This window comes from Kryptolebias marmoratus, linkage group LG13, assembly GCF_001649575.2.
Source record: "Kryptolebias marmoratus isolate JLee-2015 linkage group LG13, ASM164957v2, whole genome shotgun sequence".
Classification (NCBI taxonomy): domain Eukaryota; kingdom Metazoa; phylum Chordata; class Actinopteri; order Cyprinodontiformes; family Rivulidae; genus Kryptolebias; species Kryptolebias marmoratus.
This window is the reverse complement of record NC_051442.1, coordinates 12,462,624-12,478,187: the sequence shown is the minus strand read 5'-3', so window position 1 is coordinate 12,478,187 and position 15,564 is coordinate 12,462,624. Positions and strand designations below refer to the sequence as shown.

Here is a 15,564-nt window from a genome sequence, read left to right as displayed (position 1 = left end):
TTGATAATTCACGCAACCCCATGACAAGTGTAAATCTAAATTATTGAACCGTGGCAGGGAAACTCCTAAAGTCAGCTGAACACTTATGAGATTCATGACTCATCTAGAGGAGGAGTGGCTTAGTTCAGGGGAAAGTACTGCTGAAGGCAAAGTACTTCTGACAGTACTTCTGACCTGTCTTCAACATCACCGCCTGCATGTAAGTACCGTGGTTCTTTGAGAACATTTTTTGTTACTTTGACTTCAGTAATTTAGACAGCCTGAAAGTAAAACTGTTTTCACATCTGACAGGTTCCTTTCGCAATAAGATTTCCCACAGATTAAGAACAGTAAAAAAACTGTTTGGCATTAAAAATAATAAAAAAAAATTAATATTGTTATTCTATTGAACTTGTGCCACGAGAGCTGCAAGTTTTAATTAATCTTGATTAGGCTTTGTTTGTTTTAATGCTAGTGTGTGTACTGACTAAAGTTTTCCTTAAAATAACTACTGATTTATAGCTTCTCTTAGGCTAGTGGTTGTAATTAAAAATCTTTTGACGCTGTAAATTAGGGTCTAGATGTCAGAAATAATAACAATAATTATTATTACTGTAATCAAAGAGTAACAACTTGTAAAGCACGAATTTATCTTAACATAAAATAGAAACGTATTTTCTAGGACAAAGCCGACGTCCATTAATATAACTTTGCTCAACTTTTTATTTCGTGTATTTTTAAAAAAAAAAAACGGAAATTGGAGGAAGTGACGTAATTTAAAAAAAATGCGTTGACGTTAAACGAGAATTTTCGGGACTTTCCGAGAAGAGGCACAAACAGATTGGGGGTGAGTTTATCACAACTGGAAATACATTCTCGTCATGGTTTTATTCTTTTTTCGTCTTCTGTTTTATGTTATTTATCGCATCCGATGTAACTTTAATTTCTGCTGAAACTCTGTCGCACAGGGGTGGAGTGGAGTCTAATAAATGTTAGCATTCACGGCTAAGCGACTGTTAGCATGCAAGGGTAATAGCCGCCGGACAGCAGATATTTGGGCGTTAAATGTTATTCTGCTTTGTCGGCCTGCTTCAGTTCATTGTTAACAAAAGAATCTTGTTTTATTTCGAGTTTATTTCTTCGTAACTCTAATTGTTAAAGGCTGTAACTCTGGCAAACGTTTGCGAAAGTGGAACAAAGCGGAGCTGGCGTCATAGTTGTGGAAAGTACCTTTTCCAGGGTTAAACAATGATAACCATGTGTAATTATACTTTTGATTTGCTCATTTTTCCTACTTCCTAAAATAGACTTTAATTGAACGTTAATTTCTTCAGTAAGGGACACGAATACCTTCAGGCTGAGTTTTTCCAATTAAAACAAAATCGCTAAAAAACACATATACCCAGAAGACAGGCTATAATCAAACCACAGTCTTATCTCTGATGGCATTTTTTAATATATAGATAACAGCATTCCTCCTTGTCAAACTGACTGTCTCACTAATCAGATTTGAATTAAAAAATATCTAAGGTAGCATTCCTTTAAGTAATGATTGCATTTTAAAACTACCACAGCTAAGATCATATTGATAGGAATTATGACATTTAAACAAACAAAAATCTTAAGTGGCTATTTTAACATTTATTTTGTTAAACTGGATGTCTTCCACAGTTGTCCTTATAAGTAAATAAATAAAAACATCCAATCATTGCCTTCCTAAGACTGAGGTAGAGTTTCTCCTGTTACATTTATTTATGATAATTCTAGATAAGAACGACATGTTTGTGGAGCAGAAAGTTGATTTCAAGGTCCCGTCTAGATGTGGATAAATTGACTTGCCATTTATTTTATTCCATGTATTTCCCAAGACTTGATCACCCAGTTTGAAGCCTGCTTTTGCAATCTTTACCTGTTGAATTGTAGTTTTTTTCCTCTACATTATACAGTCCATTTGTTTTACGCTATCACTCTATTAGAAAGACATTTACTTGGTGTGGAGAGAAGATATTTCCTTTTATGTTGAGTATCATTTTGTTAATGATTTGTCTTTTTTTGTTTCCTACAGGCTTTGCCAGCAATAAATCTGAGGAGGAGCTTTTAACCCCCCCAAAAGAGGATTAAAACATTTTATTAGGGTTGTTACTATTCAATTATGGAAGCTTAGACAACCACAAAAGAGATGTCCAATATGGGGGGAGGAGTTTGAGAGCACATATTCCCAGGTCTGTGTGTATATGTGTGCATGTTTGAGTATTTTTCCTTTAATATACAGACTCGCCCACCAAATGTCAACGTTTGAGGGGTTCGATCGGTCGCTGCTGAACGGACAGGATAATAAAGTGTACACCGATCCTGGTTGACGTGGCTTAGAGTGGGTGTGGTCTCGCTATGATTAAATTCAGGGTGTTAGTTTGATCACAGGACTTTAAATAGATCATCCTTTTTTGTGGCAGTGTTTTGTTAGACGTATATTTGCTTACACTGTTAACGGAAAGATGATGTTGGGAGTTTGTGCAGCTCGGCTTTTGAACTTCCCCGCTCGGCTCAGGCGATGGCAGAAGTGAGTTGTTTGGTTGATATGCGGAGAACGTGACGTTTGAGGGCAAAAATCAGAGTTCAACGTGCGCAAAGCTGTGTGATGGTTGCTGGACTGGTAGGTTTCTTTTCACAGAAGCTCCTGAGTTTTCATTTCTGTAAATCTCACTTTCTTTTTTACTGTCTCGATTTATTTAAAGTTCCGCCCCTTTTTTTTCTGCCCCCTTTTGTTTTTATAGACTTAGTTTCATTTTGAATGTGACATTTGAGTGTGTGTGTGTGTGTGTGTTTGAATGAGTGCAAGACCTTGGGTTTTCTCAAACCCCTCTCCCTCTATTGGACATCTCTTTTTTCCTCCTACAATCAAATCCATAAATGGAAACGCTTCTTCAACTAAAAAAAAGCCCGTTTTTGATGGGGTTGTGTCGCAATGGGCCCCCACCTGACCTACAATATGACAACTCCTCAGGTATTTGAACCTCCTTAAGTTTTTCCTCTTCATCGTATTTGTAAAACTTATCATCGTTTGCATGTTTAATCTTATGAAGTGTGAGGTTATGCTGTGGGTTTTATTCCTCAGAGCTCTTCCGGCTTTCCACCTTTGCTTGTTTCCCGACTTCTCCGGTCACGGAGCGAAGTCTGGCGAGGGCAGGTTGGTACTACACCGGCACGGGGGACCGTGTTCAGTGTTTCCGGTGTAACGTGACAGCCGAGGGCTGGCAGGCTGGAGACTGTCCAACAGAGAAGCATAGGCAGCTCTCTCCCTCTTGCTCCTTCATCCAGAGCCTCCCGTCCACCACCAACCTGCTCTCCTCCTCTCATTCAGCCTTCTCTCCGCTCCGCATTGCTCCAGCTATACCAGTAAGGCCAAACCAATCAATGCTTATTATAAAAAGTACCAGTTCTGTTTGTATGAAGAAGTTATCTCTGCTGCGTTTAAGTTGTTTTTTCTTTCTTTCTTCTCCAGCTTTCTGGTCCAGGTCCAGCTGGCCCTAACCCGTCAGTAAGCCAAGGTGAAGAAACAGTCGGCTTCTTAAACACGGCGTTCTCGGCTCCGCCGCCCTCCAGCCCGCTGATCTCTCGCGGTGTGGAGGACATGTCCCACCAGAGACCGACGTGCCACAACCCCAGCATGCGTAGAGAGCAAGACCGCCTGGACTCCTTCCACTCCTGGACACTCTCTGTGATCACGCCAGCAGAGCTCGCCAAGGCGGGTTTCTACTACCTGGGACAGGGTGACAGAGTGGGCTGCTTCAGCTGCGGCGGGCAGGTTAGTGTTCTCTTATCAGTGGAGAACTACTTATATTTTATATATTTTTATCAACACGGTTCTCTCTTCTCAGCATTATTGAAAATGGACCGTCTACATCCACCCAAAGTGTTTTTTTTTTTGTGAATGTTTTAAAATTTATATGACACACGACAGAAGTTTGTGGGGGTTTTTTTTTCTTCTCAGCTGAGTAACTGGGAGCCGGGTGACCGGGCCGTATCCGAGCACCAGAGGCATTATCCGAACTGCCGTTTTGTCCGTGGGGACAGAGCTGACAACGTGTCGCTGGCTGGCGCTGCGGCAACAGCAACGTTGGGGGTGACGTCCCAAATGCCCGCCGGAGCCCCCACCCTCACCAACGTGTCCAACCCGTCCATGCAGCAGAGCGAGGAGAGGCTGCTCACCTTCGTCAACTGGCCGTCTCGTATTCCTGTGCGGCCTGAACAGCTGGCTAAAGCCGGCTTCTACTATGTCGGTACGAACAGAATCATGGAGACGGCTGTAGTCACTGTGGATTTATTACACGGGCAAAAGTCCTTTTTTTAAAAATGTAAGCTAAGGCTGCCTTAGTACTATTGATTATGTAGGTAAGTCATAGTTTGATAGCACATCTTATATATTAACTTTATTATAAATTAGGGGTAAATTTATAGTTTGGTGAACAGTTTTAAGGAGCAAAAGAAAAAAGGTGTTTATGTTTTAGTTTGTAAAATATCTGACCTATAAATATTAACCACTTAAACTACACAATTAACTGCATGGTGTTAAAAACTAAAACCATAGTTTAGTTTATCTAAGCGTAGCAAGAATTTGTAGTTATATATAGATCTACAGCAAAAATAACCTTAAAGGTGAACTCTTGTTAGAATAGTCGTGAGTGGAGGGGGATTTCTCGGTTACAACACGGGTAGTTTTCAGTATCTGTAATTGCTGAGTTTCATTTGCTGCGGAAATTCCATAAATTTTATGGACGCCTGATCGTCATTACAGTAGATCTAAATGTAGTAATAATTTGTTTTGATTTGTCATTTTCGTCAGAGCCCGTTTTCCCCTTAAAAATGTCCCTGACCACTTGTTTTACTAAAAGCTTTCTGGGTTTTTTTTTTCCTTCCAAGGGAGAAACGATGATGTGAAGTGTTTCTGCTGCGATGGAGGCCTGCGGTGCTGGGAGTCCGGAGACGATCCTTGGGTGGAACACGCCAAATGGTTTCCTCGGTAAATGCTCCGTCGATCACGGGATGAAATAAAAAGCGTACAATCTGTAACGCTTTATGTTCACATGGTCTGTCTGTTAGTGAACCATCTCTGAGAACTTTTATTAATTATTTTGATTCTCTGGTTAATCACAGGTGTGAATATTTGCTTCAGGAGAAAGGACAAGACTTTGTTCACCAGATCCAAGCTCGATTTCCTCGGCTGTTTGAACAGGTTATTAAAAAGCAGCATTTTGGATTTATTTTCTTTACCCCCTGATTATTTGGCTAACAAAAATTTAAACATGTTTTTTTTTTCCTCCATAAAAGCTTTTAACAAATGGAGACAACAACTCCAGAGAGTTTATGGATCCTCCTGGTGAGTTGCAGAATTGAGACTTGACGGCTGAACGGCGAGGCGATCATTTCGACACTAAATTAGCTCTGTGTTTCATTTCCAGTCGTCCACCTGGGTCCAGGAGAGGAGCGCTCTGAAGACGCCGTCATGATGAACACCCCTGTAATCAAATCTGCTTTGGAGATGGGCTTCGAGCGCAGCCTAGTGAAGCAAACCGTCCAGAGCAAGATCCTGACGAGTGGAGAAAACTACAGAACGGTCCAGGAGTTGGTGTCGGACCTGCTGAGCGCCGAGGACCAGAAGAGGGAGGAGGAGCGAGAGATGCTGGCGGAGGCCATGGCGTCAGGTGCTGCTGACTGTCAGAACATCATGGCAATACCCGAAGATAAAGAAGAAGCTTCTTTTGTTTCCGTGCCCATGAAGATGACTTAATTTCATCTCTTCTTTTGTTTAGATGGTTTCACCTTCGTGAAGAGACACCAGGCGGCGTTGGTCCAGCGTCTGAAGAGTGTTGAGCCGGTGCTGGAGCATTTGAGAGAGCAAAACGTGTTGTGTAAGCTGACTTTTATTTGTCACCTAAAAACAAAGTACTTTAAATTGAGTACAGGGGAATAATGTTCCTCTCCATTAGTCGGGTTTGTACCGGTCTTGATTGTTTCCTTGAACCTGCAGCTGCGGAGGAGTACGGTGGTCTCCAGGCTCAGACGTCAGCCCAGCAGCAGACTGCCAGGCTGATCGAGCTCGTTCTCACCAAAGGAAACGCTGCTGCTGAGGTGTTCCGCAACTGGATCCAGAAAAACGACGTCCACCTCCTCAGGGACCTCATGGGTATATATGCCTTTCACACCACAAGTTTGGTCAGAGCTTTTTCTGAGCGTGTAGATTAAGAAACTACTGGCAGCATTCTGCTTATTTAGAGTATAAATATGGTTGGTGTTATTTACCAAAGCTTGAGCTCATTATCTTTCCTTTTTCCCCTTCAGCTCAGTCAAATGAAGCATCTTCACCGAGCCAGGATCTTTCAGGTATGCAAATACGACTGAGGCTCAAACAGAACTTTCTGCTCATTAAAGAGTGAAGTGGAAGCAGCAGCCATGGACACCTGAACAACTTTTGTTTGACAAAAATGTTTTCTCCGTTGCAGACCTGCCAATGGAGGAGCAGCTGCGACGCCTGCAGGAGGAGCGCACCTGCAAGGTGTGCATGGACAAAGAGGTCAACATCGTCTTCATCCCGTGCGGACACCTTGTGGTGTGCAAAGAGTGCGCGCCGTCGCTGCGAAAGTGCCCGATCTGCAGAGGCCTGGTTAAAGGCACAGTCCGAACGTTCCTCTCATAACCAGCAGCTAGTGTTTCGCCAACGTGAAGAAATGTGCTCAAGTTTCCTGTAGAAAGTTCACATATTTTGTTTGTAGCTCACCTTTCTGGTAAACTGACTTCTTAAGGGTAGAAACTTATCGAGACGTGAAGCTAATATCCTGTACTTTAATATCTGAAGTAACTTAATTTATGGCATTTATTCTTACAATAGTTTAATGTAGGGGGAGGAGTAATAATCAGTGCAATATTTTACATCTGTAGTTTACCAAAATGTCATGTTTGTTTCCAGCTGCTCCAGAAAAATTTAACGTAGTTGGTACTTGTTTTTTTAAACATTTACCAGCCTTTGCAGTCATTATGATCAATAAACATGGTACATCATACTACAACTGTTATCTTAATAATCCTTCCTCTGAATCTGTATGCAGTACGAATATAGAGCACTTCAGTCTAAAATAGTTTTAGGGCTACAAATCCAACTAATAAACTTGAGCCTAGTGAGTCTTAAAATTTGAAAAGCGATACACTTGAGTTAAAAGACCTCTGAAGAATTGTACACGTCTTTTTAAAATAAGAGTGGGAAATTTCTTAAATGACCCAAAGTCTCCTCAAAGTCAGGTGTAAAAATGTACAGCAGTATCTTTCAAAAACACAGAGACAGAACAAGTTTTTACAAATATTTATTCTTCTACCAGTTTTTCATCCAGTTTAGATGATGCCAATCTGTGGAGAAAAAGTACATACATTAATTACTCAACACTCACTTGGAGTGAGAACATGTCTACTTCGACACCGTTTGGCATCAGTGGTTCCTTTGAATGCATCACAGGCAATCAGAAAAAAAATGTTTACATCATATGCACAAAACTGGGAAGTTAAATGTAATAACTTTAAACCATAAGTTGATCATTAACCCCGCTCAAAACTGACCTTGTTTGCAACATCCAACGCATCATAATCTGGTGCGAGACGAACGTACGCCTTCTTCTCACCGTCAGGCCTGACAACAAAGAGCAAACAAGTGAGCAGAAGTGTTTTTTTCATGTGGAAAATACACAATTTTCTGTGTAAATAAGAAACATTACAATAATATTACAGGATGAACTTTGGTTCAAATTACCAAAACATTCACTTCGGGACAAAAAAACCCCACAAGCACTGATTGTATTAAAAGGGACTCTAGCAGAATAACTGGTGTTGATATCTGTTTAAAAGCTCTTGATTAAAGCTATACGAACATCAATATAAAAAACTTTCACCACCATCTCCTACAGTTTTATTTAGGGACTCCATATATTTTGTGCAGAATCAGTGTTAAAGGCCTATTTATAATTAAAACTTCACAGACTGAAGACAGCCCATCAACTCTGAGTGGAGTTTTAAGCCACTTTACACAAAGAAATCCCAGCTACATGAAACTTGTTTTCTATGCCACAGCTGTCACAAAATCTCTGACTTTGCTGTCCATTTTATCTGGAGATCGAGACGCCTTACCTGATGAGCGTGTTGACTTTGGCGACGTCAATGTCGTACAGCTTCTTGACGGCATGTTTGATCTGATGTTTGTTGGCCTTGATGTCCACGATGAACACAAGCGTGTTGTTGTCTTCAATTTTTTTCATAGCAGACTCTGTCGTTAGAGGGAACTTGATGATGGCGTAGTGATCCAGCCTAAAAACAAAAATGTTTGTAAGTTTTAACCTCAAACGTACATGCAACAGCATCACTACCCTAAACACACAATGACAGTGAACTGAGGGTGCATCAGTAATTTATAAAGCTGGAATCAGACTTTTTCATACTTTGATCGCTATTACCATCATGTGCACCACATTGAACCACGAGCAGTCAACACTCACTTGTTCCTGCGAGGAGCACTCTTGCGTGGATACTTGGGTTGCCTGCGAAGACGAAGAGTTTTGGGGCGACGGAAGGTGGGAGAAGTCCTGATCTTCTTCTTCCTCTGGCTGTGTACGCCTTTGAGAACAGCCTTTTTGGCCTTCAGGGCCTTTGACTTGGCCTCGGTCTTGGCAGGGACAGCTAAGAACAAGAAAATACAACTTTTACATTCACAAATATATGCTTCAAAAACGTAAAGAGTGGTTCAAATTTCAATAAGCTAGGCGTTTTTCATTGCACTTAAGAGCATTACAGATTAAAACTGATTCGCATTATGTGAAAATGTTAGCACAATATTTTATCAAGATATGGTTATGACATTTAGACACGTTTCCATTTAACTAGCATTGATGCACCACTGGACTATTTAAAGTTAACAGCTAATTCATAATGAACTGGTTGTTAATCAAACACTACATATGCCAGGAAATACGTAATACCACTAACTAGCTAAGTATTTTACAAAAACGATGTAGAAAAAGTAATAGAAAAGGATAACAAGCTGTGTGTAAACCACGTTTTGTCGGAAACATTAGCGCTAACGTTAGCTTAGCTAGCATCTGGTCAAACCGGAGCCGCACACACACGCATTCTGCCATAAACACGTATTTATAAACATGTCAGCAGAACTCTAATAACACTGTGAGTTTATGCGTTTATACCGAACCAATAGGGTCAATATTTAAGGCGCAACGACGGAAAAAAAGTGAAATTTATTCATTCAGATTTACTAGATCGACGAACCTTCCTTCTTCGCCTTCGGTGCCATGTTGAGAAAGGAAGAGCGTGAGGGGTTTCTTGCTCTATAATGCAGGGGCAAGAATTTACGGAACTATCGCGATAACAAAGCAGCTCAACGCGCATGCGTACTGTGGGATTACAGACAAAAAAAACAAAAAAACAAATCTGAGACCTTTTTTCTCAATGATATTAGCTTTTCACTGTTATCTTTTAATACTGTACGTGAAAATGCAAAATAGTAGAACTCGTCTCCGGGTAAACTACACAAATATGCCACTTTTTCATTGTATATATATATATGTATATAAATATATATATATTTATTTTTTTAAGTCTAACGGGAAAAACGTATAAAAACCTAAATGACCCATCATTCTATTTGTTGGGAAAAGACCAATTCTTTTCAGTGAACTTATTTAAGTTAAAAAAGCATGCAGAGAAATAGAAATATCCTTCTTAAAGAGAAACCTGATTTTAGCCATCAAACCTTTTAGAAAAAACTATGCTTATGACATCAGATTAAGTCAAGAGGAGACAAATGTTTACATTTCTATAATATATAAACAAAGCAGGCATATATTATACACCTGTATATCTATATTGACATTCTCTCCAGCCTAACTTTTTGATTTTTTACTTCCATTCCCTAAGTTCCTGTCCATTCACTTGTGTTGTCAAATTATAATTTTAAATCCCTTCCTTACATAAAAAGCTTTTAATAAACAAGGACCAGGATATTTTAGACTCTATAGTCTATTATTATCCCAGCAGAGCATTTTGCTTCTGACTGCCTGAGTCAGAAGCAAGTCTGAGGTTGAATGAGTAGTTCATTTCCCTTTAGTCAGTGCCAGCTGCTTGGCTAGTAACTCAGATTTATCATGATAAGCAAAAACGAAAGCTAAAAGTGCATATAAAACTTTATTTTTTTACTTTGACAATACAAAAACTAAAACTGCTGATTATTGATGAAAAAGTCAAAGTCCACATCAGTCCTCATATCAGTCTGTTCTTCAGTCCATCTTAGATGAAACTTTCTGACCCTTCGTCCTGGTAAAGACAAACAGAACTTTATGTTTATTTCTGAATCTGATCTTTTTTAAAAAACTTGCAGAGTTTCACGTGCTTTATTTCCTGAAACAAATTAAATCCACACAAAGACCACCTTCCTTACTTTTTTAACCTAACTCCTGATGATTTTGATCCTGTCTTCCGAGTTGCATCTTTGTGTTTTTTCCCTCCTTTCGTTGCTGCTTTTGTCCTGCGTTCTTTTTGCTGTTGCACTGCTGTTGGAGGTTCAGTTTCTCCTTTCTGCTCCGGTTCTTTTTTCTGTACTTTGCCTCTTTTCTTCATTAGGAAGCGAGGAGTTGTGCAAATAGTGGTTCTCTTGGGAGGTTTCTTCTCAAGTCTTCGCTTTGCTTTGCTACATAGGAACATAAATAACCAGCCAATCGTGAGCAAAACTTAAAATTATGGGGGGGCAACATTTATTTGAGTGTGTTAAACATTTTGGAACTTAGTTACCATCATGTGTATCCTTTACCTGTGTATTTTCTTGAAGCCTATCATGTAGTCTGGTACAGGACAGCCAGCTTGTTTTATTACATTAGCAATGCTGTTAGGATGAGATACACAAAAACACATGTTCTGTTTATTATGTATTATTGATTATTAACAAGTCCTGCCACACTCAAATAAACTAATACATGAAAAAAGAAATTAAATAAAATCAGATTTAGGAGAACAAAGCATTTAGCAGCTCATGATACCTACAAGGTATTTATTTACTGTAATTTCCTGCAAAGGATCAAAGAAGTATCCATCATTTATTGTTCTTTTAGTTTTTGACAGCTGAGGTAAGCATAAATCAGGTGTTTACTTTACTTTACTCATCAGTGACTTAACTACACAGATCTGACCTCTAAAGACCCAGAAGGTAAAAATGTTGAGAGCAACATTTTAATCCACGTAACATCCCATTTTTTAAACTTTCTTTTGCTTGTAGAGTTAACAGTTATTTCCAATCTCATTACCTCTGAAAAAAATCCAATTAATTTGAAACGTCTTGCTTTCACAGCATCTTCTGCTTCACTTACAGAATTTGAATGATTATCACTGATCAAAGTTTCAGATTACAAACTTGGAAAAAGCCTTAGTAATCCGACGTGTTTAATTTAAACACATCATTCTGCCCATTGGAACCTCCAATGACATCTGTGCACAGATGAAAACCACAGAAACGGTTTTACCTGCGCAACAATGGTTTGTCATTCTCTGTGAAGAAGGTGATGGCCTTCCCTTGATGCCCCGCTCTGCCCGTACGCCCTTAAAACAGACGCATCAAAGGAAACATGATCAGGGCTGTAACTCTCATGCTGTGCTTCTCAAAAATGTCTGAGTTAATATTTAGTATTTAAACACTTTGCAGACTCATGAAAAAGCTCTAAAATGGGTCAAAAACGTTTACAGTATTTGGTCTTTTGAGACTTCAAACTAACAATCAAATAATTTGAAAACAGCCTTTTCTCATCTCCACTGATGAAACCTACCAATTCGGTGGATGTACTCCACAGCGCTGGTGGGGAAGTCGTAGTTCAGAACAAGGTTCACGCCTTTGAAATCGATTCCTCTGGCGAGCAGAGCCGTGCAGATCAGCACCCAAATCTTACCGGAGCGAAAGCTGTTCACCACGTTTTCCCTCTGAAACGGAAGAGGCAGAAATCATGTTTAAGGATAAAAAAAAAAACAAAGACCAAAGTGAGCGACTGGTGTTGAAGTGCACCTGCTGCTGTGTGCGCTCGGCGTGGATCACGTCCACGTTGATGCCTTCGTAAACCAACTCATGGAAGAGCTCTCGTGCTCGCTCCTTGGACTGAACAAACACCAGCATGGGCGGGAGGAAACCCTGAAACACAGCGATGAAAAAAACCCCAAAAAACTCCTTAATTCAATCTGAAAACACTTCAATTTTAAAGCTCTTTATTGCATCCTTACTTTTTTGATGATATCCCTCATGGCCACAAGCTTGCCGTTCTCTGTCCCGACAAACAGCAGCTCCTGTTCCACCGTCTCCACTGCTGTATTCCTGAACAGAATAATACGCTTAGCGCAAAGGAAAAAAAACCCAACAAAACACAGGAGTAATGATTGCCTATGGCAGAGCATTACCGGTGTCCGATGTTGACAGAAACCAGGTTGTCGAGGTTCAGTCGGCACCACTGCTCTACTTCTGGTGTGCACGTGGCGCTGTAGAAAGCCCTGCGCACCTTTGCACCAGAGCAGGCGAGAAAAACGGTGGCCAGCTGCTCCCTGAAGCCCGTCTTACCGTCTTCAAACAGCTTGTCAGACTCGTCGACAACCAGCCACTCCACACTGAGCAGCAACAATGGAGTCGGGTAAATAAGTAAACTGAGAACTCATGAGACACACACACTATGAACAGATTAAAGGGAAAACAAAAACAACACACAGAGCAAATAAAATGTTACCTGCTGAGGTCAACAGCGGGAGGATCCTGCTTCAGAAGGTAGATGAGTCTGTTTGGAGTGCTGACGAGGATATCTGCACACGGAAACGCAGGATTCAAACAGCGAGGGAAAAGAACTTCACGTTTTACTTCAAGTGAAAACCTTCGCTTCCACTAACCATATTTCTTGTTTGACTGTGGTCCATATTTCTTGGCAGCCAGGGAAGCTTTATCGATGATGTGAACTCTAAACCCGACTCCCTCCGACAGGCGGAGCAGCTCTCTGTGGGTCTGAACGCAAACAAAACTGACTGCACACATTGTTTAAAATCATAATGAAGGACAAACTACTTGAGCTTAATTTATTTCCTAACAGAGACTAAAAAAACTTGTGTACCTGACTGGCCAGTTCTCTGGTTGGGGAGATGATCAGAGCTCTGAAGCCCAGATTCGCTGGCTGCTGCAGGTGGGCAAGCAGCGGGAGGGAGAATGCCAGCGTTTTTCCAGATCCCGTGGGAGCGCATGCCAAGACCTCCCGACCCTGAGCGACAAACGAGAAAATCAGAAAACCTCTCCAAAAATTAAAAAAACATACAAAAATCACCATCCCCACACCGTTCAGCAACCATTAAACGTGTCAGTATGTACTCACGTGCATCATGATCGGTATCGCCTGCATCTGTATTGGCGTTGGCGCGGTCAGTCCTGCATCTCTGAGGTTCTGGAGAATGCGAGCATTGAGACGATACTCGGACAGCAGCTCGTCAAACGTGCACACAGGGTCAGGCACGTCGCTGCCGTGCACGTTTATACGGTGTTTGGCACGAATACGGTTCACCTTAAGAATCAGATTTTTTAAGAGTGTAAGGTACAACGCAGAGGAGTGTATTCTTCCTGAACATTTGATTTCGACAGAACACAAGATCTCAGTTTTGTAAAAACCTTCTCCTGATGAAGATGCTTCAGCCTCTTTAGCGTGGATTTCTCGTTTCCGTCACTTTGCAGGTGTTGGACTTTTTTATCCAGCGAGGAGATCCAAGCGATGCCCTGAGTCTCGTTCAGCTGCCGAACGCTACCTTGAGACAGACAGAAGAAAAGCAAGACTTTAAAACAAACAGCTCCTTTATGTTGGCTTCAAATCCCAAAACAATCAGCTGTTTGGACATTTACTTCTTTAGGACCAATGCTTAAGGTTCAGAAGCTGAACCTTACGCATTTAGGCAATTTTATGAGAAGTTGTACGATAATATTTAAAAAAGGCAGCTCCATGTCTGCTTCGACGCCTTCATTTTGAACAGTTCTTAGGGTCAAACTTTAAAGGATGATGTGCTGAACTTTACAAGGCACGACTGAAAAGTCTTTTTTTTTACCTTCCACCTCCACCTGGTTGCTTTTGGTCTTTTTCTTCCTGCGCCTCACGCCCCTCTCTTCTTCCTCTTCCTCGCGCATCCTTTTGCCTCCTTCTCCCGAGTCTCCGCTGGCACTCTCCTCCTCATCCTCCTCGCCGCCATCTTTCCTCTGGGCTCCATTAGCTGGTCCTGAGCCGAAGTAGTCGATCGCAGAGAGAGGACATGAAGTTTCCTCCCCTGACTGAGGTCTGACACCCTACAAATTTACCACACAGAACACTCCCGTAACTAATAGTCCCACAACTTGTGAAACTGATACTGTCCTTTAGCCTTTAGCCTCTAAGCTAAAAAAAAAAAAGTAAAACTCACGATATAGCAAGGTAGCTAACATTAGCGGCAGCTCGCGCTGCTGTCAGTATTTATTTACCTACTTTACACCAAACTCACCTTAAAACGAGCGGCGTCCTGACCAAATCTCTTCAAGTCGAATTTAGCTCCAGCTCCGAGCTTTCGGAACAGCTCGAAGGCATCCATAGGCGTGGAAGCAGCAGCAAACAGGCAGCAAGCAGGCAGCGTGGTCTCTTTCCCCACAGCGCTAATCAACATCCGGGTCACGCACTGCTAAACTCTGCTGCCCCCTGCAGCTCAGACACGGTAACGCAGCTGAGAGGTCCGACTGCAGGGCTTAAATCATTAAAAACATTCATTTATAGTTAAATGACTAATATGTCCCCACTGTATTATGTACAAATTATAGCTTGAATAAGCAGTCTTTGATAAACACATGAAATACCAATCATTCCAAAAACATTATATGAACTTAAAAAGACAAATAGTGTCATCAGATCCCAGTCTTTGATGTAAAACTGACATTTTCTTTTTTTAACGTTGAGTAAAGAGAGTGGCTTCAATTTTAAGGTACAAAAGACAGTATTTGGAACCATTTTACGACACATTTGAAAGCTTAAACATGGACTTCTGTAGATCACTTGGCTTAACATTAAAAGTTACAAAGTGATAAAAAATGTAACCCTGTGAAAGCAGCCATTTTACAGTTTTATTTCCAAGTTACAATTGTGCATTGATGATTAAGGCACTTGACATGCAGATGATAGAACATGCTACAGTTCCAGTCTTATTTTTGTCCCATTTGATTCCAAACTTTTCACTGAGTGGACAGACGTCATGAAGTTTAAGATGGTAGCTGCAAGGGGTTCTATTTCATCCCTACTGACCGCCAGAGGGCGGTGCTGAAAGCACTGAATGTTCCCTTCGCGCATGCGCAGTTCGAGTAATAGTATCAACAGAGTCACCACTGTGACACATCGGATGATCAATCAGAGGCTATATAGCCTGACGTCATCCGAGGCTCTGTTCCTTTTTTCTTCTCGCATGCGGTTCGCTGCACATGGCATTGGCCTTTTCACCGTGGTTGGACGCCCGACTGCCTGTTGGCTG

At 41.1% G+C, this 15,564-nt stretch overlaps 3 protein-coding genes and 2 non-coding genes across 6 annotated transcripts; 1 reads left to right on the top strand and 4 right to left on the bottom strand.

Moving 5' to 3' along the window:
* The first annotated feature begins 180 nt into the window (after positions 1 to 180).
* On the top strand, positions 181 to 7,040 carry birc2 (baculoviral IAP repeat containing 2). Of its 2 annotated transcripts, none has more exons than XM_025006339.2 (13): positions 181 to 199; positions 2,045 to 2,983; positions 3,095 to 3,375; positions 3,482 to 3,784; positions 3,971 to 4,259; positions 4,900 to 4,999; positions 5,134 to 5,212; positions 5,308 to 5,356; positions 5,439 to 5,681; positions 5,790 to 5,888; positions 6,008 to 6,163; positions 6,319 to 6,360; positions 6,480 to 7,040. In XM_025006339.2, the coding sequence occupies exons 2-13, from the start codon at positions 2,890 to 2,892 to the stop codon at positions 6,671 to 6,673; spliced, it is 1,929 nt and encodes a 642-aa protein (XP_024862107.1). In that variant the 5' UTR covers positions 181 to 199; positions 2,045 to 2,889; the 3' UTR covers positions 6,674 to 7,040. The 2 variants fall into 2 exon arrangements, with proteins under 2 accessions (XP_024862107.1, XP_017273679.1); XM_017418190.3 differs by lacking the exon at positions 181 to 199 and adding an exon at positions 707 to 826.
* Positions 7,041 to 7,317: 277 nt separating this feature from the next.
* rpl23a (ribosomal protein L23a) lies at positions 7,318 to 9,414 on the bottom strand. The gene is made up of 5 exons (XM_017418191.3): positions 9,298 to 9,414; positions 8,514 to 8,694; positions 8,149 to 8,325; positions 7,585 to 7,654; positions 7,318 to 7,377 (listed from the first exon to the last, which is right to left on the bottom strand). The coding sequence occupies exons 1-5, from the start codon at positions 9,320 to 9,322 to the stop codon at positions 7,363 to 7,365; spliced, it is 468 nt and encodes a 155-aa protein (XP_017273680.1). The 5' UTR covers positions 9,323 to 9,414; the 3' UTR covers positions 7,318 to 7,362.
* On the bottom strand, positions 7,452 to 7,517 carry LOC112450566. The gene has a single exon (XR_003039226.1). It is a non-coding gene; the product is annotated as a small nucleolar RNA SNORD42 (small nucleolar RNA).
* Positions 8,413 to 8,484, bottom strand: LOC112450567. Its single transcript, XR_003039227.1, has one exon. It is a non-coding gene; the product is annotated as a small nucleolar RNA Z17 (small nucleolar RNA).
* Positions 9,415 to 10,193: 779 nt separating the features above from the next.
* On the bottom strand, positions 10,194 to 14,744 carry ddx52 (DEAD (Asp-Glu-Ala-Asp) box polypeptide 52). The gene is made up of 15 exons (XM_017417957.3): positions 14,554 to 14,744; positions 14,128 to 14,362; positions 13,700 to 13,833; positions 13,410 to 13,595; positions 13,155 to 13,298; positions 12,937 to 13,048; positions 12,780 to 12,852; positions 12,460 to 12,663; positions 12,286 to 12,376; positions 12,074 to 12,196; positions 11,841 to 11,991; positions 11,541 to 11,616; positions 10,835 to 10,906; positions 10,466 to 10,714; positions 10,194 to 10,341 (listed from the first exon to the last, which is right to left on the bottom strand). Exons 1-15 carry the CDS (start codon positions 14,710 to 14,712, stop codon positions 10,305 to 10,307), a joined length of 2,046 nt encoding a protein of 681 aa, XP_017273446.2. The 5' UTR covers positions 14,713 to 14,744; the 3' UTR covers positions 10,194 to 10,304.
* Between the last annotated feature and the right edge of the window lie 820 nt (positions 14,745 to 15,564).